Consider the following 24,817-nt stretch of genomic DNA (forward strand, 5'->3'; position numbering starts at 1 on the left):
ATGGACCACACCATGACACTTAACGGGTGCTTAACGGTCTGGACATTGCAGTCACAATTGTATTTCTCACTCTTGCGCCTCCACACAAATACAGATCTGTCAACAAGGATGTGTACTGATGACTCATCCGAAAAGCAAACCTGAAAAAAATGTAGTTCTGTATAAAAACCTGTTTACACCAAGTGCGGTTGAGCATAACAGGGAGGAAGTAAACAAATTATAATTTTTGTAAACAGCTTACCCTTTTCCATTCATTAGAAGTCCAATTTTGATGTTGTTTTGCCCATAACAGTCGCTTCTTCATCATGGTCGGTGTCAGTAATGGTTTCTTTGCTGGACGATGACAAGCTCTTTGATCATCCGACGAGCTGTCATTGAAGATACGTTGATCCCCGCTTGTCGAATCTTTGTTGAAATGACTTACATTGAAGCTTTTCTGTGTTTAATGACGATGTTTCTTAACTGGCGCTCTGCTCGTAGAGAAGTGATTCTTTTGCGGCCACATTTACTCACCCGTTTAGGTGCGAAATTCGTGCCTTGGTCAAGTTTTTTCTTAATTCTATCCACTGTTGACTTTCAAACAGAAGTGATAGACGCTATTTTTCTATGAGAATAATCAGTATTCTTTAAAATTGTTTTTATTTCCAAAATTTTACTGGGAGAAAGGTCTTCAGCTTTCCCCATGTTTGTTTTCTAAATACCAGTATTTTCAAGTATATACTTAACTATAACCAACTGTATTCTACTCTTGTAACGTCACTATATCACATAGAGAGCAAAATTCGCACAAGAAATGCAAGGAAACAAATCTACAATAAATCACGTGTGTTAGTCCAACAGTCAGCAAGGAACTGTAACATAATTGGCGCCTTTCTCAATTCTTGACCAGAGTTTTCATTATTAGGCTTCTTAATGTAGGGCTGATTGTTGAATTTAACTATAGAAATGTGTAATTAATAATATCCAACCATAAAACTAAGCAATAAGTAAACACTTACACGAAGGTAATGATCCAAACATAAATTCTTCCATTTTTACCTAGTGGCCCTAATAATATGATCAACCACTGTAATTTCTGGAACTTTCTAATATCACATTACAAAGACTTATCAAAATAATAAATCGCATCGTTGTTAACACACCCCTCTTTTCACGAATTATGGTTATAGTAATGTGTATATCAAAATAAAGGCAGAAATATGTAACATAATCTGAGTGAGAAAATGTGTTTATTTCCTTAATTCCTCATTGAGCATGGAAACCAGCTTAATCATGAATATCTTGATTTCATAACTTTTATCATTTACTGGGGTAAGGACGTTCATTATCGATGCTTATACACTGAGGTTAGTTTGTTATGGTTATGTCTGGTGATTTTAATATGTAACTAGTTATGTTGGCAACAGTGAAAAAAGAGAATCGGGCGGCGATATTTACCTTTTAGTGTATGGCCTTACGTCACGATAACTATACAAGCTGCCGCAACTTCTCACGAGACGCAGATACGGTAGTACCCTCTAACTCAGCCCCACCGAGAATTGATTCTCAGTTCCTCCAGGACTATAAAAATAAAATTAAAAAAACTCTTTGCAGCTATCTTGCCAAAAGAGATGAATGACTGGAACCAACTGAAGTACACAGTATACAAGACCTTGAATAATTTCAGACAACCTCACAGGAGGCGACATCACAGATGGTGGAATATTGAGTGTGACTGTGCAGTCGACGAGTGAGCAAAGTGGAATTCGACTAAGTGAAAGGAAGGCTGGGAGGATTTCACAAAGGTACGAAAACTGACAAGCAAGAACATTAGCCGCACGAAGAGATGTTATGATCGGCCGAGGTCAGGAAGTTGAATGAAGAATTCAGATGGTATAACACAAGAAATTTCTTTCAGGCATTCAAACAAGAGCTCTCGGGGTATAAACCACAAAGCCTTCACTTCAAGAACCCATAAGGGAAGTTAGTTACCTGTAACTGTGGGAGCATGCAACTTCTGGCAGTTGCTCAACTCCCAAGAATCCAAAAAAAGACTACCTGTAGTAGACAGTAGTCTGCTGGCCATCTCAACTACCTACTCTTCAGCAAATAACTACCACCAACTGCCTCAAGAATAACAAGGCACCCAGGGAAAATGGCATCATTGCAGAAGCCCTTAAAGCAGGCAGAATTATGACCACAGAGGTCATACACTGAATCCTGGTTGATTGCTGGGAGACTGGCAGGATACCTGATGAATGGAAGCCAGCCCTAATACACCCACTGTACATGAAAGGTGACCAAAGAGATGTCAACAACTAACAGGTTTCCAAGTAGCGATACATGCTTAGTAAGTTAATCTTGCTGTAGTTCTCCGGGCAGTTTGAACTAGTGCTCAGGGGTCACGATGAGACAGATAAATCTGACAACCCTGGTATTTTTTTTAGGTTTTCGCGGTATTATTTCATTTTCACTACTCAGATGCAATTTCTATTCAGCCAATGTCATCGGATTACTATTATTATATTGCAAAATATCGGGGTGTTGGTCGGTAAAAACTGGACCGATTGTGAAGGGGGGATGAGATGACGGCTTAATCCTGCCACAGTAAACTGTCACAAAACTGCCATATTATTTTTATTACTATCCTTTGTATACAAGACTACATTATTCCAATGTAGGCTATAAAATGTAAAATAAAATCAATTATTGTTATTACTGCTGTTGCATTTCTGGGGAAATTGTACAATGTTTGAAGTAACCAAGATTTTCAATTAGACAAATGTTGTATTTGGAAACAATTGTCTTCACGAAAAATAAAGTAATTTAAAAAAAAGAAAAACATGTTCCTTAGGTTTCAGTGAAATCTGTGAGAGGAATTCTGATGTACTATACATTGTTTGGTTCTGATGATCAACAATACTAATAACAATGTAACAGACATTATTCCTTATACTATGAGAGAGTACCATTTTGGGTAATAAGACGCTGTTTTTTTTTCTTACAATATTAACCTGTACTAATAAGAATCGTAGTATATGCGCAGCCTAACATTAAAGACTCATTTTTGTGAAGGTCTATTTGTATCCTTCCCTAATTATACTGATAGGAATCGCAGTGCACATCGCTCACGGTCATGAGTAAACCAAATTTTTTCAAGCTTTGACAATTGTTTTCTTTTTGCGGCTTGTAATTAAAGTTGATTGGGTTGGTGTCAGTTGTGTTAATGTATTCTTTTTTGGTCACTATTCCAGTCATGACAGATTGTGTGGGTAAATGTGTATTCGTCACATCAGTCAAATAATGGAGATAGAGGTTACGATATAACCTTCAAATTGTGAGTTTTATACTGGGCAAAATGTCCCAATAATACACAGTTTGCAAAAACGTTAATTGCTCCCGAACGCCCAAAATGTCATACATGCAAAACAAAGTGCAGAGGTTCTGTGCACCGTGTATGGGTCATGCGCAGCTGTTTGGATGAACGTTCTGTCTCGGGGCAACTCGGCTAAGCTCGGTGAGCCCTGCAGAGAGAGTTAGGAAGGGGGGGAAACAGGCAGGGTGAACGAAACAGGCATAGAGAAAGAGAGAGAGCGCTATTGCTCAAACTCGAGGAGTGGGAGGGGGGTCTGCACTCTGGTAAACCTAGCGAAGTCATCTTGAGCACCTAGCAATGCACCCACGCATGCACTCTGAGGCGCCCTAGTGAAAACTACGATGTTGGTAGGATAACTAAGAAAATATACAAGCTTAAACCCATTTCCTATGTCTTTTTACCTTGAACCTGCCTACTGTCTCCTGAATGCATGCAATGTTAATTTTCCTTTCAGCTAGGGTCATGGAGAGCTCATAGCTCTTCCCTGTTAGGGTTCTAATATTCCAAAACAGAGAGATTATTTCCTCAAATTAGAAAAGTACCTTTGGTAAGCGACTTGTCTCTCCAGAAAATTTGCTGCATTCAAAGTTAGAAAAAAGATACATTCAAAATTTATGCCAGCAATGCAATTCACTAACTTAAGACTTTTTTAACTTCTAAAAGTATGATTACTTACACCAACTGAGCAGAACAGCATTTTCATCATAATCAGGTTCATTATCCCTTCTCTGTGGACTTCTGAAACAAAAATTATTCACATTTAGATAGTACATTAATTACTGTCAGATGTCAGGTAAGTAGGTTACAAGAGATAGCTGTTGTAACAAAAATTACATGTTTAAAACAGTACTAAATTACATTAGTAAGCTTTCTGTGTTGTAAAAATGTTATGCGTATTAGTCCATTAAAATCCTGTAAACGTACGAACAGTGTAATCATCACGAATTTAACTTCAGAATCGCCAGCGGCCTGTTCTTTCTTGAGTTGTGGCATGTTATCAGCTGCTAGTACATTACAGCAGCACAGAACAGAGGTGTCGTGAATGGCGGTTCGCAACGCGCCTTTCGCATATAATCAGAATGAGCGAACAGACTCCAATGGGATTCGGATCCGCGACCTCCAGGGTAGAAAGCCTGTGATTTAAAAAGTAGCAGGCATATAAACACCTGTATATATGAAAAGATTACAGGAGACTTTTGTACATGTCCATAATTCATAGTTTATAAACTAAAGTAATAATAATAATAATAATAATAATAATAATAATAATAATAATGGAAATGACAGAATATTTCAAAGGATTTAGAACATTCGATGTGGCGTAGAAGTTTGTAAGCCAAGCGTTCTGTGTCTCAATATTGTGAAACATTGTGTAAGTTAAATACGCATTTCTTCTGAGTTGGAAATGTACAGTCATGTGTAAGGAACATAGGAATAGCTTCTCAGAGCTTCTGGAACAATGTGTGTAGTGCAATGTGACCCAATCAGAACAGTGCCGTCCTGATGTGAACTAGTAACTTGTGGTGATGGTAAATGAATCAGTAGGATTATTCGAGAAAGAATAGAAAGAAACCATATAACTTGGGAACTGGTAAACAACAGGGCTTTTGACTTTCATCCCTCAAAGGAGGCTTTAGACTCTCAGACCTCGAAGGTAGCTCTTGACTGTCAGCTAGTGTTGGCCGGAAGTCCTACCGCTCAGAGAACTGTTAGAGTGCTGGTAGACTTTGTGTAGAGCCACAAGTACGCAGTCAAGTAATACCAAGTCAGAGGGATATTAGGCTCTGAAAGTAAGTGTGATTCGTCAGCGAGCGATCACAAGGGTTTACAACACCGATTGTCAAAGTAGGTGTTAGAATATAATCATCGCCGTGTTAGAATATAATCGTCAAACTAGCAAATACTAATATTTGGAAGAATAATGTCTCGCCGCGAAGAGCCATGGGTTCCAGGGATTTCTACGCAGAAGAACTACGAGACGAAGAAAGAAGATTTCAATTGGACGTGCTCCAATTCTACTCTGTAGTTAAGTATCCAACCAGTGAGCACAATTATTATTATTATTATTATTATGTGTATTTAAAGACTTAGAGACATTCAGAAGGATCTGAAGTTGAGAAGGGATTGAGAGTAAATGGTGTCAGAGATATTGTATTAAAATTGTACATTCATCTTGTACGTATCTGTGTGTGAATATTCTTGGGTTTTAGAATATAACTGGTGTTCAAACTTTGCCGATCTGACTATACGCTCCCAGAATTTGAACGCAACTCCTCAGCCTGTTGATATCCCTTAGGGTCACGACAAGGGGACTTAAAAAATTTGGTGGCAGATGTGGCGTAACAATTAATTACGATAAATTACTAGCAAATTCTAGTGTTCATTTGTTGTGAATATATACAAGTGTAATTACAATCACTTTAAGTGTTCATTTGTTGTGAATATATACAAGTGTAATTACAATCACTTTAAGCAATGCTTAGTGATCAGGAATATAAGTGAACTAAATTGTAATTGTGTCTGATCACTTTTTCAGGTACACTGAGGAAAGTAACGGGAAAGGAAAGAAATTTGAGTTGCTTGGAGGCAGAACAAGAAAGCAAAAAACAGACAGTAGCAGCTGTCGGGAACAATCCAGCTCGAAGTCCAGTGGTTATTCCGAGAGGGTGAGTCAAAACCCAACTCATAATGGAGGGTTCAGATAGAAATGCTAGTCCTACCCCTAGTAATGCAGAAGTAATGTATGATGTAAGCGGCCATGCTCGCTTTTTATCAGTGACAGAAGCTTTAAAACTCGTAAGGTTTGAATTTGACGGCTTGCACAAAGAAAGATTACAAGAATTTTGTGAAAATGTTGAAATGGCGATAGGGTTAGTTAGGCCGGAAGAGCGCGAACTATTTGATAAATTAATACTCACTAAAATTATGAAAGATGCGCGTAGCAAATTATAGGTAAGGGCCGATATAGAAACATGGGACGATATAAAGAGAGCCTTACAAGAATGCTATTCTGAGAGACGAACTGTAGACTTCTATGCATGTCAATTGTTTGCCACAAGACAGGGTAAAACCGAAACCATAGCACAGTGGGTGCACACAATTGACCTATGGGAACCGAACTGCGAAACGCGATGGTGCAGGGCGAACCATTGCTTGTCAGAGAACATCAAGTATGGGCGCTTCTCAAGTTAGTGAAAGCCAGTTTCGTGCAGGGTATCAGGGATGAAAGAATACAATCTCACATTAAGAGCCGGGACACACAAACATTAGAACAGGCTGTCAACATCGTCACGGAGGAGGAAACAGCAATAGTTCCCGCGCAAGCCAAGCAGCAACTCATGTCAGGTTAGGAAATCCGCCGAAACAAGACCGAAAACATACACGTACTCAGACAGACAATCACCGCAAATGACCGGACAAACATCCAGTAAAGTAACAAGTAAAAGGGTGAACATTAGAGTGATCTGCTATAATTGTAATTGTGAGGGACACATAGCTAGAGATTGTAGAAAACCTACCAGTATTGTGAGAAGGTAGGACACGTAGAAAAAGACTGTAGAAAGAAAGCTAGGGGAAAAGAAGAGGATATATCACGGGAATTCACATTTGTGCAATAATTCGAGTTATAATTGCGGCAGGATGGGACACAAACAGTCCCATTGCCGCGAAAAGCCGAAGCAACTCAGGGAAAGAAAATGCTTCATTTGCGGACGAAAGGGTCACTTACAAAGAGCCTGTTGGTTGAGAGACTAAAAAGAGAATAGTGCAAAATCGAAACCTCGGTAGTACGCGAGAAGGGGACATGAAAGGGATAAATACATAGACGGGCCGAAACAGTATGCGAAAGGAAAAGCTTCTCGGAATAGAGATTTAAACTAAACAGGGACTGCCATAACGGGCCTAAGGATGAGTCCCAGCGAAACAAAGGCCAATGTAGGAGCGCAACTCAGAAATGCGCAGAAAAGTCGCGTAGTCCTCCGCGACAGACTAATAGAAAACAGTTCATCACAGAAACTGAGGTCACGAAGAGAACATGATAGAACAGGTTCGATCCTCGTGCACACTAAGGAACGGGACAGACCCTTCAAATTTTTGGTAGATACAGCGGCCGACATTAGCATAATTCAGGAGAGAAGCATACCGAAGAAAGAGATCCACTATCGTAAACTGGTAGTAGAGCTCTCAAGTGTAACTGGGAGGACTTCATGCACTCGGGGTGCATAATATTACACATAGGGGATTCTTCCCCTGAATTTCATGCTGTCGGAGATGAATTCTGTTTTCATCACATGGCTTCATAGGGAGAAACCTCTTGCAGGAAAGCATAATTAATTACAGGGATGGATATTTTTGATCAAAAGTACCCAATGGGCTTAGTTGTACGTGAAGTATGTCGATTAAGTGTCACTAACAGGGATAATTTGAGTGCACAGAAGGCACTGTAGAAATTGGAATAAGAGGTCAAGAGAACCTGCTTTGATTCCTACTAGATATAGGGAGCGAAATATATTTCATAAAGAGACAGGCAGTGCCAAGGGAACCCATGATTGCTAGGGAACCAGCCCTCACATTACAGGACGTAGGTTCAGAAATAATCCGATCCACGGGCACCGTAAGACTTCCAATAGGAGAGTCTAATGCGGACTTTCACATAGTGGGCGACGATGTACAGCTCAAGTATGACAGGATTATAGGCAGAAACGTACAGTACTTAAAGATAGCATAATAAATTTAAAAGAGGGTCAATGTCATACTAAAAGGTGAGCAACAATACATAACAATGAAAACCACCCAGGTCCACACGATCTGTCTCAAACCTAGAACAGAGACGATTGTTGAGATGAGAACGGACAAAAGAGTGGTGGAAGGTGTGATTGACAAGAAGGAAATTTTGCCAGGGGTATACATTGCAAGCTGTTTAACGAAGGCACGCCATCAAAAGTGTGCTTAATACAAGGGAAACCGAAGTAAATTTTGAGAGCCCCGTACTTGCTATAGAAGAGATTGAACCAATGACAATCTCAGAACATATCGAAAGAAAGAGTGAACCAAGTAACAAGTTGAGCATGAGAACACGAAATCTCGAGAACAAAGAGGGATAGAACAAGTAAGGGTTGACCATTTGACACCTAAAGTCCAAGAAGAGTTGTATGATATCTGTTGTTACGACCGCTCTACTACATCTTACCTTCTGCTTTCTGTCGCATTCATCTGCTTGCTCGCCCAGCTGTTCACTAACTGGCCTGTTCTCCGGCACTGTTGCTGCTTCCTCGTTGTGACGTCACACCTACGTATTTTTCATCGAGTAACTTCTCGAATCTGTTCACCACCTATATAAGCAAGCTATTCCTTAGTTTCCGCAGTCAGACATTGAGTTGGAAAACAACACGAGTGGAGAGAGCGGAACTGTTCGCTAGCGGCTGGCCCGTTGCGACGTTTTACCTACTTTTATTTGTGAATAGCTGCATTGTTTACCAACAGACTGGGTGAGCAAAATGTTACAACCTTTTATATCTTTCGTGGTCTATATCAAGATTTGAACTTTGAATGTTAAATTATTTAGTGGCTTCATGGTCTCCATTCTAACTATGTCCTTCAGACTGATATCTTTATCTATCTCATACGCCAAAATAAACTGTGCTTGGACAAGTGATAGAAGTGTTGCCACATCCTGAACTTTTTTACAGGCCCGAGTGGTCACTTACATTGCCAACGTAATAGCGTTTAAGCAGCCTGGAAGGATTCCCCCCCCTTTTTTTTCCCCTCTCTTCTTCCCTTCTCACTCTGCTTCCTTTTTCTTTCCCTTTCTTCTTTTCCGGTATTGAGCTGTACACATTTTTGTCTCCCGACGTGCTATAACTTTCTTGCCCTCCTTTGGGTTTTAAATGAAGATTGTAAGGGTGGCCTTAAATCATCATTTTTCAAATATACCCCCCTTTATTTCTTAACTAAAGTGTTTTAAAAAAAAAGGTTGTGAACTTTTATAGGTGCCGATTCTGGTTTTTTTTTGTCGAACTCTGGTCTTGGGCTTTGCTTGATAATCATAATCGTTATTCCCAAGAATTCTTAATTATTATTCTTGATTGTATTTTGGTTGTCAAACGGGCTGAGCCCTTGTTAAATGTTTGTAATTCCCATTCTTTGCTTGTTATACACTGCCTATTCTAGTCATTTGAAGTTTAAATACAACTTATTTTAAATCAATTCTCCTTTTTTACATTTGGTTTGTTGTACGTTCTCTCTCACTCTTTACCTTTTCCTTCTCCTTTTTTTTTTTGAAACATTGTACTTACCACGGACACCCCTCTCGGTTAGCCCGCCGTGGTGTCCACTGGCCCTGCTGATTGATGAATAATAAGTCTGATATACTAGGTTTGACCCAACGAGGCATTAAGCACATGCCTTTCCGTGGTCCAACAAGTCACCACCAGTGAAATAACATTTGTTTGCCTTTAGCGTTATGGTGTCCTAATGATTACCTTTTGACGATCTTTGATGTTGTGGGTCGACCATCCTATTATTATCTATGCTGAGATTTTCGTCCTTTTTGCCATTGGTATGAACATAATATTTATTAGCACCCCACATTGACAAATTACACCACACTGTGCAGCATATAATGATATTTTCCACTTAGAAGGGGATAAATTAACTTGCACCAATTGTTACAACACGAGATCTGAGTCAGGGAAAACCAACCTCCTATCAATGTGAGACCTTACAGGTTACCTGAGGCTCAAAAGGAGGAAATTCAAAGACAGATTGACAAAGTGCTAGAGGACGAAATAATTGTACCTAGCAAAAGCCCGTGGTCCATGCCATTATTACTTGTTCCAAAGAAAATGGACGCTTCAGGGAAACAGAAATACAGAGTGTGCATTGATCTTTGTGCGCTCAACAAGCTGACAATAGGGACAGTATTTCTGATACCTCTCATATCAGAGCCGTTAAATGCTTTAGGAAAAGCACAGTATTTTTCTACCATGGATTTAGCGTCAGGGTACCATGAGGTGCTAATAAGACCAGAGGACCGTGAGAAGACGGCATTTTCAGCCTTAGGGCGGCATTACGAGTACTTACGTATGCCGATGGGGCTCAAAAGATTCGCCGAGTACTAAATTGAGACTCACAACAACAGCAAGTCAGGCCTGAAAGGTGTTAAATGTCTTATTTACATGGACGACGTTTTGGTGTATGCTAGCTCCATAGAAGACCATAATCAGTGATTAAGGGAAGTATTCCAAAGACTCAGGGAGCACAGGCTAAAATTACAGCCAGATAAGTGGGAATTTCTGCAAACAGAAGTAGCATTCCTAGGTCATATCATTACGGAGCATGGAGTGCAACCAAATGAGCGAAAGGTGGAGGCAGTAAGGAATTTTCTTCGGCCTACGACCACAAAATAGTTGAAGGGATTTCTAGGCTTAAGTGGATATTATCAGAGATTCGTTCCTAAGTACAGTAAGACTGCAAAACCTCTGTACGAACTCCTGAAGAATAATGTCCCCTATGTATGGACAAACAGGAGACAGCCTTTAATATTTTGAAGCAGAAGTTAACTGAGAAACCCATATTATAGTACCCAGATTTTGAGAAGCCATTCATCCTCGCTACAGATGCAAATGGCGAAGCCTTAGACACTATACTATCACAGGGAGAACTAGGGAAAGATCTACCAGTGGCATACGCAAGTAGAACTCTGAATAAAGCAGAGAAAAACTACTCAATCACAGAGAAAGAACTACTTGCAATTGTATGGGGTGTAAAGTATTTCAGGCCGCACTTATTCGGGAGACACTTAACAGTAGTGACATCACAAGCCACTGAAGTGGGTATTTAATGTGCAAGACCCGTCATCCAGGTTAATAAAATTCAGATTGAAATTAGCCGAATATGATTTCACGATAGTGTACAAGACTGGCAAAATGAACGAGAATGCAGATGCATTGAGTAGAATTCTCACTGTACCTGACAGAACGCTGCAAGTGATGAGCTCAGAGGGAACTATTCCCCAGGGGATTGGTGAAACAGGTGAAATCGAAAGAGTAGATGAGCGGAATGATCTCACGGACGCGAAAGCAGAGAGGCCAGGAAAAGAGTTACAAACCGAAGACTCCAACTCTGAGGACGCAATAGCAGAGAAGAATGAGTCTGAAGAAGAAAGCGATACACCTGGTAAGACTTAACCGAGGAAGAAAAGTTAGCAATATTACATGATGCCCATACGTCCCTTGTAGGCAAACACCAGGGGATCACGAGAATGTTAGCACGAATTAAAGGTTATACAGTGGCCAAATATGAAAAAGGATGTAGAGACATTTATACGTTCTTGTCCTTCGTGTGAGAAAAATAAAATTACGGGTCCATAGGTTACAGCATCCATAGTTTTAACGGACACCGCTAGTCAGGTATTTGAAAAAGTAGCAATCGACGTCGTGGGCCCCCTGCCAGTCACAGAAAGGCAACATAAATGCATACTTACCTGTGAAGGCCAGCTGTCAAAATATTTCATTGCCAGTCCAATGGTAATCTATAATCTTCATTTGCGTATTGACGAATTACACAATTAGAAATAGGAAAGGATTTACACCTATCAATACTTGTTTATTGCACTTATTATGCTACAGGATCGGTTTCGACCCTTTACATAAGGTCATCTTCAGCTGAACCATGCATACATATCTATGTGATGAAGCTATGATTAAGATTGTATTGTCAAGGGAATGCCATACGATAATAAACATTAGGTCACATCCAAATGGGGCATGTCGTAACGTGAACTGGCATATATGTCACATATGTGCAACAGTGCATTGTATGTCTAAAATAGTATGTTTAAGGTCTTAAAATTAGTTGATAAAACATATCTCTACTTAAAACTAACATATCTATATGTACAAGATGAATACAACATATGGGAGCACTTCATGCACATGAACGTCGTGTCTTGCTTGTTTTTCAATTCATCGGCTGACTCCCGTGTTCAAGTCTTATTTACACAGTTGTACAGCAGCTGAGTGGCGGGGGAGGGGCTGGGAGCCAGCAGTGGGAGAGCAGGTCTTGCTGGAAAGACAATGATTGTGAAGGCTCAGCCAACAGCACCCTACCTGGCATGCTGAAGGGGTTCTATGATGATGAATATTAAAGGTCAACAACAAGTTGTCACATAATTTGACTTTGTCCCGGAATTTTCCAATAGCCAAGCAGGGAAAGAGCAGAAAAGCACCAAGGACTTGCTTACCTGCCACGAGGACTTGGACTTGGTGACCAACGACGCTTTTCTCCACGCCTTTCATGGTCTCTTTGATCACGAGATTCCTCTTTACTATCATTCCGTGTTGATTCAGTTTTTGCAGGAACAGAATCTTTTTCTACTTTTACTTCAGTTGTTCTTCCAGATTCTTCTTTCACTTCCATCTATAAGTAAATTTTAAATTAAGAAAGACTTTATGATAATGTAACTTACAACATTATGCTACTGAAAACTAAATAAGTTCAGTAGCTCTTATAGCAAGAACAAATGATCAGAAAGTCATGAGTAAGGAAGATTGTATGATAGAGATGCCAGCACAGAGGAACGTTATCACTAATAACCAACACTACCATTCACAACAATCACCAGTTCCTGCAATACAAGACTAGCTACAGCCACATAAATTGGTGTTATATCATCCCAAAGAGGTAGTAATTTTTTATATTGCACACGAAATTTATTTACTTATTAATATGAAAGTACACAGGTTTTACACCCAATTAAGTACCTTCTTGACAGTCGGTAACAATCTGTATCTATGAAGTTAAAGTTTAACAAAAAGAAAGTTAAAAATGAACAAAAAACAAAATAGAACAAAATTAACATTACTAAATGAAAAATTCACTAAGAAATCACACGGTAATATAAAGCAAAAGAAAATGCAAAAAACAAAGAAACTTAAAACATGAATGAGTACACCGGGAAATATGATGAATACCAGAAAGAAGGAATTATCACAAATTTACAAATTGTACAGGGAGGCTTCTAGTTTCTTACTGAATTAATTATCCGATTTGGTGAATATATTGACTTCTTTTGTTACAGTGTTATAAAGCGTTGTCATTTTTACAAAAGGTGAATTTGACTGATGCAATGTTTTTTACCTTTGAACGTGAAATAATTGGTGCTGACGTGATCTTGTCTGCGGAACATGGAATGAAGTGCGTTTTAACAGGTCCAAGGAATCAGATCGCCCTATTACAATTTTTCTTAGTATTTGTATAGAAATTAGGGACCGTCTGGTTTTCAATGTAGTAAATTGAAATATATTCCTTAATAACTGGGTTCATGTGTCGAAAGGGCAAAAAGTATTAAAAGTTTTGAAATAAAGGTAACGTAGGAATTTGTTTTGTACCATTTCAATAGCATTCACTTGTTGCTTTGTATACAGGCTCCAGATTATTACAGAATATTCCAGTATGCTCCGCACCAAGGTATTATATAATTTATTCAGTACAGAGGGTTGGGTAAATGGTCTCGATGTTCTCATAAAAAATCCTAGCATTCGGTTAGCATTCTTTGTTATTGTATTGATATGATTGTTGAACGTTAGCTTACCGTCAAAAGTTATACCAAGATCCTTAAACGTTAAAACCCTATCAAATTCCCCCACCCCGTATATGATAGGCTGAGACTTAAAATTCCTTCCTCCTGGTAAACGTCGTGTATTTACATTTACTAACATTCAAAGACAAATTATTAATATCACACGAAGAAATGACATTATTAATGTCCTTTTGCAACTCATCTTGGTCGTGGTGGTCGCTAATGTATTTGTAAAGTTTCAAATCATCTGCAAAAAGTAAACAGAGTGGCAAATATTGTCCAGTAAATCATTAATTAGAATTAAAAACAAGAGAGGTCCATGATTTAAACCTTGCGGAACACCAGAAGGACTGATAAAATTATCTGAAATTCCATTGTTAAAATAAACTGCTGTTGGTTTTTTTAATATGAACACATTAACTGCAACATTCTTTAACCCTTTCAGCCCCATGTCGCATGTTTGTGCGAGTTCAGTTTTATTTTTCTAACCGCTAAACTAACTCACTTCTGTGCTTCGAACCGGATTACGATTGGAAATTCTTAATTCCCATGGAGGGAATTAGATATTTTTCCAACAATAGAGCATATCAAAAATTAGATGTATGGCTTTTCAGGAGTTTGCTTTCTTAGCTGCACTGCAACACTTTACGGCGAGAAGAGGTTTGTGCAAGCAGCTTTTCTCTGATAATGGGAAGAATTTCATTGGAGCAGCCAACCCACTACAAGATATCCAGTCCTTTTTGGAAAGAGGGTCAACGACCATTACCTCCTCACTCGATCAGCAGCAGATAGAATGGAGTTTCATTCCTCCCCGGTCACCCCACTTTGGAGGATTGTGGGAAGCAGCTATAAAGATGATGAAAAGCCATTTGCTGACTGAAACACAGGGATGCATGCTAACATTCGAGGACACTATTCTGTGCAATATATTGGCTGTATTAAATTCACATCCCCTTACTCCCTTGCCAAATGTTCCAAATGATTTAGAAGTCCTCTTTAACACCAGCACATTTTCTTCTAAGTGACTCGATCGCGCAACCTGGGCAAAGGGATTTGTTGAGAGAACCCGATAACCGCTTGTCACGTTGGCAGCACTGGCAGAAAATTCGGCAGCGGTTGTGGCAGAGATGGCAGCGAGAATACTTGCAGGAATTGCAAAAACATGTCAAGTGGCATGATACCAATCGACGTATTGATGTTGATTCTTTGGTGCTATTAATTGAGGACAACATCTCTCCTCTAGAGTGGCCCAGAGGTAGGATAGTTCAAGTTCACCCTGGACGAGATGGTGAGGTGAGGGTTGTCACCATTCGGATGGCTGGTGGAACTTTCACCCGAAGCATCAAGAAAATATGCCCTCTTCCCATTGAAGGGGATGACAAGGAGAACTGAATTCAAGTTTTCCTGTGATATCTTTAACTTTGTGTTATTTTTCATCAACGATATAATTTCAATATTACTTTCTTTTAATGATAAAAATATGTATGTATAGAGTTTTGTATTAATGCATATGTTAAGAATAAGTATTTTTACAACAGGTATAAGATTACAATAGTTAGTTGAAAGAACTCCTTTCAAGGGGGGCAAGATGTTATAAAGAGACTTAATTTTTGCAAATGTATTTCATTAATTGAAGTTGGCACTTTCTAAGCCTATTTTGTATCGTTACGTATGCAACAGTCATGTCTGTCATCAAATTGTGATATCGCATCATTAAGACATATTAAATGCAATAAAGTATAGAAGGCACCAAGTTCCTTTACTTCAAAATCAAAAACAAACAGGGTATAAACATGCATTGCACAGAAAAATTCAGAAAAAAATCTCTCAGGGCTGAAAGGGCTAACTACAAAACACAGACACATATACATGACTGATGTGCTTGCAATGCACGGGTCAGACACGAAACTATTCACCTATTTGTGCAATGTCATCAAAGCTGCAGTAGGCCTATGCTACGGAGGCGGACATTTTAAACTATGGAACACAGATGCACCGCACGATTGACGCATTTTCATTGCGTGGGTCGTACGAACAAAACTATTCACAAATTTGTGTAATGTCATCAGAGCTGCATAAGACTTGTAGCCGCTTTGAAGCGGAATTATTGTTCTCAGACGAATTACTGGGGGGAGGGGGTCTTGTATCAGATTTTTTTTACCACTGTCTTCAATTAGTTACAGTAGATTCATCATTTCATTCTCACACTAAAAATTCAATATTAAAAAATCTGTCCAGTGGTCAATACAGAAGATAACTAACAATCACTGAATCACAAAGCTTACCTTATCCATTTTACCATCTTGACTGGCAGATGCTTCTGGAGGCCTATCCTTCTCTGTTTTCACTTGAACTTCCGGGTTGTGCTTAATGTTCATCTCCTGTTGGTTTTGAGACTGGTTTGTAGGGGGTTCCTTTGCTGGTTCTCCCTTTATTTGAACTTGTGGTTTTGCTTCACAAGTTCCTGCACTAGGAGGTTCCTTAGTAGGTGATGAATCTTCTTTACTGATAGATTCATTCATTTCATTATCATTGGATACCGAAGTATCCACCCCAGTATCCTCAGTAGAAGTGTCCAAAATTGAGGTATCTGGAATAGCTGGAAATCACAATTCTTAATTAATAAGAGATCAAAAAGCAGCTGTAAGAGAGGAATACAGCAAAGTTCCTGGTGTGACAGCATAAAATAATGATCAAATAAAAGTTTATATTTAGTTCAAATTAGAAGGGGGCATTTAGTTTGTACTGTAGTATGCTAAAAATGCTGACCTAAATTAACCCTCTAAGTGCAAAGGTTCTTTTGAAAGCCAGTTTGGTTTCCATTTGAAAGGACATTCAGTATTTATTTGTTATTAAAAGTAACAGTCATTTCCTTTCAGAATTTCCCAATGTAGTTAAACTTACTATTTTTGCAACAAATAGCCTCTTTTTTTTCAAGGCCATTGTTTTAGTATATCAGTCCAACCGGCAGGCATATTTATTGGCGCGGCAACAACACTAGCAGTCTTCCTGTGTACCCTGTCTGCAATGTGTCTAGTTGCTCTTGATCTTTTACTTGTCCATTTATTGCTGTGAAAATGATTATACATCCATTGTGCTTGACAAAACATAAGTGTGTTTGAGAGGTCTTGGAAAATATACTTGTACTGAATTTGATTATTATTATTATTATTATTATTATTATTATTATTATTATTTGTAGTATGTTATATAAGTGTTATGTGAAAGATGTTTGTATCATATTTTGTAAGTATTGACATAGCCTATAAACCAAACGAGTGTAACTGGACTTGTATTTTTGTCTCATTTGCATATGTAAACTAATTATTTTTATTACAGATTTATTTTAGGTATTAAATGAATGAAATTTTCAATATACACGGAAGAAAATGGAAATTGCAACACCCAGAAGGAGTGGTGCTACATTGCTGCAATTGAACATGCAGGACGAGTGTTCGGTTGTGATTCGATGATTACACTTTCAGGTCCATCTGACCGCAAGTTTGGACAACAATCAATACAGGATGTGCCCACCACAAGCTGCAATACATTGATGAATTCGTCGAGGCATGGAGTCAATAAGGCCCTGGATCGCTTCCTGAGGAATTGTGGCCCATGCTTGCTACACTGCACGGGTCAGTTGTTCCAGAGTTGTGGGTGGCTGAGGACGGTTGGCCAGTTGTCGACCCATCATGTCCCAAACATGCTCAAAAGGACTGAGGTCCGGGGATCTGGCGGGCCATTCTAAGGTTGTGATGTCGTGGAGAGCTTCTCTGGGGATGCGTGCAGTGTGAACCCGGGCATTGTCCTGCTGAAATATCCCATTAGCAATGTTCGCCATCATAGGGACAACCACATGATTGAGTACCCTATCAACGTACTGTCGAGCAGTTGTGGCGTTACAATTAATAAATGAACTTCGAGATCTGTCGGTGTACGTCTTCGTATCTGTATAATATATATTTGGACTCTTCGTATGTGTTGTTGGGCCGTTTGCAAAGAACATTGGACATTTCTAGGATGGTAACATAGTGTCTTCAACTGCCTGAAGTGTACATTAACGCGACCTATCGGCGCGCTATGGAACCCGTAGTGAGTTTGAACGCTGTTAGATAGCGCCTAACTCTCGTCTCTCACGCGTGTGCTCTGTACGCTTTGCAGTCTGAAAACGAGTCGGCTCGCTTGGCTACCTTTTGAATTGACTGCAGTTAGATGCCTTTTAATGTATTTGCTATATCACATGATGTATTTCCCGGTCAAGGGAATTGGATAGTGTGTGATGGTACATCCCGTTTCAGGGAGTAATTGTACATATTAAAAATGTAGTAACATTTTATTTGTTGTAAAGTATGTAGTGTTTAAGGTAGTGTTAATATGGTCGTGTGACATGGGGCTTGCTCGGTGTATTGTTCATTTATGGATTAGTTGATTTTTGTGTTCGTCATTCATGTAAGTACAACATTTTATTTTTTTGGTGGATATGTTTTTGCTAAATTTTGTTGGCGACTCGTTGTTGGATGTACCTTTTGCGAGGCGTTATTCATGGCTTTATTCTCGCCAGGTACTCTTGTATGTTTGAACCGTTATTTGTGCCTTGTGATGTCTATTATACTCTATGCGTGTGGGTTTTATTTATTTTATTTCGGCTTAATTTGGTGTGTTTCTTGTGACGTTCCCTTCATGCTTGTGTTTCATTTGAATTTTTGCTGCCGTGCTTGTTAATTCTGCCGGTGTGCGACGTTATATTATATTGTGACTTCTTGTTCCTTTTTCTTCTTCATTTTTTTATTACGGGTTCGTTTCGCCTCAGTAAGGGATCTTTTGAATGGTGCATCGAGCAACCTCCATTGACACTAAGTTTCCCAAATAGTATATTATTATTATTATTATTACATATTTTGCTAGAGAAGTATATTTTGAGACTATTTGTGACTACAAAATTTCGTTGTTATTCATTTTACGAGTTGTGTTTCTGTAGTATGTAAGGACATTGTTAATGGAAGGCTTATTACGTTCATCTTTCTTGCTTTGTTGGGTTCCCTGATCTCTTCTATCCGCTGCTGTTGTCATTGTTGGTTATCGGTTCTTATCTCGGTCTGGTTGTTACGTAACCGTTGTACTATTATTATTATTATCATCTTATCGCATGGAAGTCTGCTTAATGGAAGGCTTATTACGTTCATCTTTCTTGCTTTGTTGGGTTCCCTGATCTCTTCTATCCGCTGCTGTTGTCATTGTTGGTTATCGGTTCTTATCTCGGTCTGGTTGTTACGTAACCGTTGTACTATTGTTATTATTATTATCATCTTATCGCATGGAAGTCTGCTTCTGTATTCCGTGGGGTTAGGCCCATTTTTTGTTATTGCTCTCTCTCTCTCGAGTGTGTATTTGAGTATGTGATTACTAATTTTGGTATTATCTGACCGGTTCTCTCTTCAAGTGTACGGCTGATGAACTATGTCTTCTCGTTTCCTTCTGTTGGTGATTTTATTTTGGTGATACTGAATTTGACTATGTTATTCGGTTCCTTTTGGGGATGTTCTATGTGACTGATATTTTTTTGTCAGTGATGCCCTTGTGATTTATTCGGGCGACGCGTTTTGCATGTTGCATTTTCCTACTATGCGTTTGGTGTTTGAACCTTCCACTAATAATGATCCTTAGAAGATTAATTTATTTTAAATGTCGATATCTGGTAAAATGAGATATTTAAGTTTATTTATGAAGCTCCATTATTAATTAGGTCCCTTAGGTTCGTATTTCATTTTCAAAAAAATATGTTTTTGTAGATTTAGTACAATTTACCTAAATTAATTATTTATTTAGTTATTCATATTAAGAGAGAGTATATTTATTGTTAAATACCTCACCTTATTATTTACAAATTATATTTTTCTTATTTACAAAGCAAAATTTACCAAACTTATTTTAATTCTTATTTACCAAGCACTAAGTTTAACCCAAATTATTTTAAAAGGGTATTGTAGATATGACTTAGCCCTATGAAATTATATTTATTCACTTGAAACTTAATTTTTTTTTCTAGCTAGACAAATGAATCCTTTCATATAGTTATTTGGTACTAATGATGTAATAGTTTGTAGTGAAGTTTGAGTTAATTATAGTATTGTTTTTTGAAAAGGGTGTACATGTTTTCTTGTAGATGCTTGTTCTGGTTCCCCTTGTTGATTCCACCCCTTTTTCCCTTGGCAAGTGGGTCCCCATGCGTTTTATTTTAAGTCTTCCACATTGTTTTAATTTTATTTTGGTGTTTTGATTGCATTTTAATTTTATTGCTTCCTTGTTGTGATACGCTTACCCCATGGTGTCACTAGCCGGACACCATTTTATTATCACTTGTGGTGGGGGCGTGTCACAGTCATAGTGCCCTCAACAAGAACTAATTGTGATTTCACATTAAAGCCAATAGCTCCCCAGACCATAATGCTTGATGTTGGCCCTGTGTGCCTCTCGACAGTAAGATCTGGGCAGTCCCTCTCCCCGGTACGTCGGCGCACACAATTCCGGCGATCACTGCGGGCAAGACAGAAGCACGATTCATCACTAAAGACAACCCTATGCCATTCGTCGACCCATGTCGATCTTTCGACACCAGGCCAGCCTTACACGTCGCTATTGTGGGGTCAATGGAACACCTTCTGTAAGGACACGGGTTCGTAAGCCAGCTGCTCGCAGGCGATTATCAACTGTTTGTTGTGTAACGTGGGGTGCCACAGCTGCTCGAATTTGCGCTGCTGGTGCATGGGGTTCCATCCGGGCCATCCGAATGATGCGGCGATCCTCTCTCACAGTTGTCTGTCACGCTGGGCCTGTGCCTGGTCTACGAGTGTGGGTACCTTCATTTGACCACTGCTGCCACACGTTGTACCGTAGATGCCTGTCGGCCAACACGTGCAGCGACAGTCCTTAGCGATAATCCAGTCTCACACAGCCCAATTATCCAAGCCCTCTCAAACGGCGACAGTTGTCGATAGCGTGCTCTTCTCTGTCGTCGAGGCATGTTTGACAGGGAACACTTCACTGCAGAGACCGCAAGTCAACTACGCTACACCAGAGTCCGTATACTGGAGTTGATTCCTCCGCAACCAATCACGGGGAGACCTGTAGCAACAATCCAATGGGTCTGAAAATTTGAACGTTTACATACCTACATGGCATCGTTCCATATCTTAAAAATCAACACAAACGACCAATGCCTTCATGGTGTTGCAATTTCCATTTTCTTAAGCGTAGCTTCATAATAGGTTGTACTATTCAATAAATATATTCGCGATGTATTAAAAAAATTTTGTTCTACCTAAATTTCATTGCTAAACTTTAGTTTTGTTTTATTTTTAATTAATATTTGTTGGGTTTTGGCTGCCAAATGTTTACTAATGGCCATAAATGAAATGAGTGAAGCTTTATTCGTATAGGCAATAGAATTAGTAAAATAATAACAAAAATTTCAAGTTTCTACCTACAATAACAGCTGAACCGTGAGTGATCAAACAAAAGCTTGCAAAAAACAGAAAGTGGCCTTGGTGCTCCGCACAGTTGACAGTATATTTATTTTTCAGCCCGTCTGGAAGTTATGATCATTAAGGCATCAAATGGTCTAACACCATTGTTAGCCGCTTCAAGTCCTACTGGTCGAAAAAATGTTCACCGTTAGAATGTTAGCTGGCAGGGTACAATTTCTAATCAGTAGACTGCATGCCAAAAACCTGGATTCAATTCCGGACCTCTTTGCAGTGTTTATCTCAAACGATACCACACAACGCTCTTGATGGCGATTCATCTGTTGGATGGGGACGTTAAGCCTTGAACAGGCCCGTTAGTGCTATTCGGCAGGTGCAGGCTATGTGCCAGCACCGGGTTTCATCCATTCCTTTCTTACTGCCATGCATCATGTCATCCATTTCATCACGTTAACACCTTTAATATGGCCCACCTGGTGGCCATCATCATTAAGATGTGAAGTCTATATGGCGTAACGCCGTGGTCAGCCGGTTCAAGTCCCGCTGGTGGAAAAAATGTCACCATCAGAATATTGGTCAGCAGAGTAGATGTGATGGTATGCAAATTTCTTATCACTAGATTGCGTGCCAAAAGCCCAGATTCAATTCCCCCCCCCCCCCCCCCGCAGTGTTCATATGGAGAGAGGGCATATGATTTACTAATGATGGCAATTCGCCTATCAGATGGGGACGTAAAGCTTAGAGCAGACCCCTAGGTGTTATTTGGTAAGAGTAGGCTACATGCCGACACCCTGTGTTGTTAATGCTTTCTGGCACCAAATTCAATAACAATCCAGTCTCTTGTAAAGTCATATTAGGCTTCTTCCTATATTTCTGCTCATTAGCAGGGATAATTTATGCAAATTATTTGCAAACCCCAAATGGAATCAAAAACTTGTTTACATTTAGCAGCATGTAATCATTTGTTTTCCATGTGTCAGTATGAAAAATTTATGGGTCAAATTCAGATTGAAACAAAAACCTAGTTTTGGAAAACCGAGATAAATTCTGAGGTGAATACAGAAGTGACAGTTATCCAAAATATGATATCCAAGTTCTGGAAATCTAAGATAACAGCAAAAGTAACCAACGTTGGTGAATACGGACCTTATAGAACAATGAGATTTAACTGTAGCACTGTTATATCAGTATTCTTAACCCTAGAACTGTGGATCGTCTTCCCGGAAGACAGTGCACTGTTCCATCAAGTGTGATCGTCTTTCTGAGAGACAGTCTTTCTTCCACCGTAGATTTATAATTCCACACCAAATGTGTCTTGTATCTTGAAAACAAGCAACAGTTTGGTTAAGTTCATTTAGCTGTAAAAGTGAAACTATTTTCATACGTTCTTATGACCAAGATGGCAGTCTGCTTTGTTGATGAATCGAAAAACGATCACTTGATTTTCCAAGATCTTAGTGACAGTACTGATGGCAATACAAATATGTTCGGCCGTTATTGGAGATTATAATTTTCCAGCTAACTCATTCCCGGCAGGCATCAATTTGTGAAAATGAGAGTCTCCTACAGTGCATTGGCACTGCCAGTGGCTCCAAGTAGCCTATGCAGTGGCCTCCACAGTATGCACTAGCCATGCGTCTTGGTAGGCGAGTTATTTACCAAATGAGCCCAACTTAGCAAAATGCTGGCAACCAGGAATGAGTTAGCTGAAAAATTTATGATGTCCAATAACGGACCAACTATATTGGTATTATAAATCTACTCATTTGGGACAAATATTTCAGGTTCCCTATGGGAATCAATGTCTATATCAAGTACTAATGGTGACAGTGATTACTGTGTTAAGTCAGACGAGGAAATTATTCCTGAAAGTAGTGAAAGTGACAGTGAAGAACAAGGTGCCTCGGAAATAATGGGAAATTCCAAAATCGGAATGATGTTCAAGTCGGTGCAGGTGACATTACCAGTAACACGTCAATAATTGAAGAAACCAGTGAAGGCTAAGTGAACTTTACTCACAAGGAACCATAAGAAAGTAAATATCCAGATTAAAATGTACCATTTGCCGTTCAGCCTACAAACTTGCCTCCCCGTAATACAGTTCCCATTACTATGGTGGTCTGACAAGAAGTCGTGTGCATGCGGGGTAAGGAGCGTGGAGTGTAAACATGTCTGCTGCGAATGCACCAATCTCAAGTCTCAAGGCCTTAGAAGAAACATCAGTTCCATCTGCAGTGATGCTTGTGAACTAAGATGCTGCTGTGAAGTTTCTAACTGGTATTGCAATTGTGCTTTAGTTGCACATTTTCAGAAGGTACTGACTAATGAACAGTTTAATAATGAACACGCATCTCTTTCAGAGAGCTCACACTGTTTATCACGACTACTATTTGTAGCTTAGTGTAGTATCTGTTAAATCATGGCATGCCTACAAGCTGCCACGACTTCTCGTGAGACACAGATAGTATGTGAAAAGAACTCAATCCGTTTTGTTAAAAAATTGTCTTTTACTTAGCAGTCAAAATGAAAAGTGGAGAACTGTGGGGTAATATGTAAGAACATACTTATGTAATTCAGAATACCATGTTTTAAGAATAAATCATCTATCAGAAATGATTTTGTTAGAGCAAACATGTCAATAATTTTCTTTGTTCAAAAAATTTTATAATTGTATTTTACGATAGTTAAAATCATGACAATACTCATACCATTTTGTTATTTCTGTCATCCTCATGAAGATCAGTCTTTCAGTTTTCCATTGGTGTATAATATGGATTTATTAGGATTAATATGCAATTACTGGCATATTTTTTTATTTTCAGGTTGTACATTGAGAAAAATAACTGCAGTATTTGACAGATAAACCTGCAGCAGTTCTAGGGTTGAACAGTCTGTGGTCATCAATGGGTTAACCTCTGAGGAAACTTCGCTCTTGCTGAAAAAATGTTTGACACTTACAGCAATTACAGTGCAAGAAGGCTAGCGACATGTATAGTTGCTCTCGACAGCATTTCTGAAAGGCAATCAATTTACATATTGGTGGTGGTGAATGTTGTTTGAAGAGGAAGTACAACTCTGCAACCATCCTCTCAATTTGCAGATCACACAATCCAATCATCACTGTTCTTTACATAATCTCTATTGCATGGGATAGAAAAAAGAAGCTGTAAGCATGAATTTGGAGGGAGATCTAGCAGACGCTGGTCAGGCTCTGTACTTAATGACAGAAACTGAGCACATTAATTACGGAAAGTTCTAATGGGAAAACGACACTATCACCTGGGAGGAACACTTATCCTAAATCAGCAGAAATCCACAACAGCTTATCCGAGTAATTACACAGAAAGAGACTTACACCATTAATGTTCTCAATCAAAGAGGTCCAGGATACCATACTAGTCT

The 24,817-nt window shown here is 39.1% G+C and overlaps 1 protein-coding gene across 1 annotated transcript in view; it reads right to left on the reverse strand.

The window, feature by feature from the left end:
- The window catches only part of LOC136877508 (heterogeneous nuclear ribonucleoprotein U-like protein 1), a 242,595-nt gene that overhangs the window by 195,264 nt on the left and 22,514 nt on the right, over window positions 1-24,817 (reverse strand). Inside the window, exons 2-4 of the mRNA XM_067151617.2 lie at window positions 16,220-16,533; window positions 12,597-12,772; window positions 4,032-4,093 (exon numbers count right to left, since the gene is read on the reverse strand). Coding sequence (XP_067007718.2) covers window positions 4,032-4,093; window positions 12,597-12,772; window positions 16,220-16,533 — 552 coding nt within the window. The remainder of the gene's footprint in view (window positions 1-4,031; window positions 4,094-12,596; window positions 12,773-16,219; window positions 16,534-24,817) is intronic.

The sequence above is a fragment of the Anabrus simplex genome, chromosome 7 (assembly GCF_040414725.1).
Source record: "Anabrus simplex isolate iqAnaSimp1 chromosome 7, ASM4041472v1, whole genome shotgun sequence".
In the NCBI taxonomy this organism is placed as follows: Eukaryota; Metazoa; Arthropoda; class Insecta; order Orthoptera; family Tettigoniidae; genus Anabrus; species Anabrus simplex.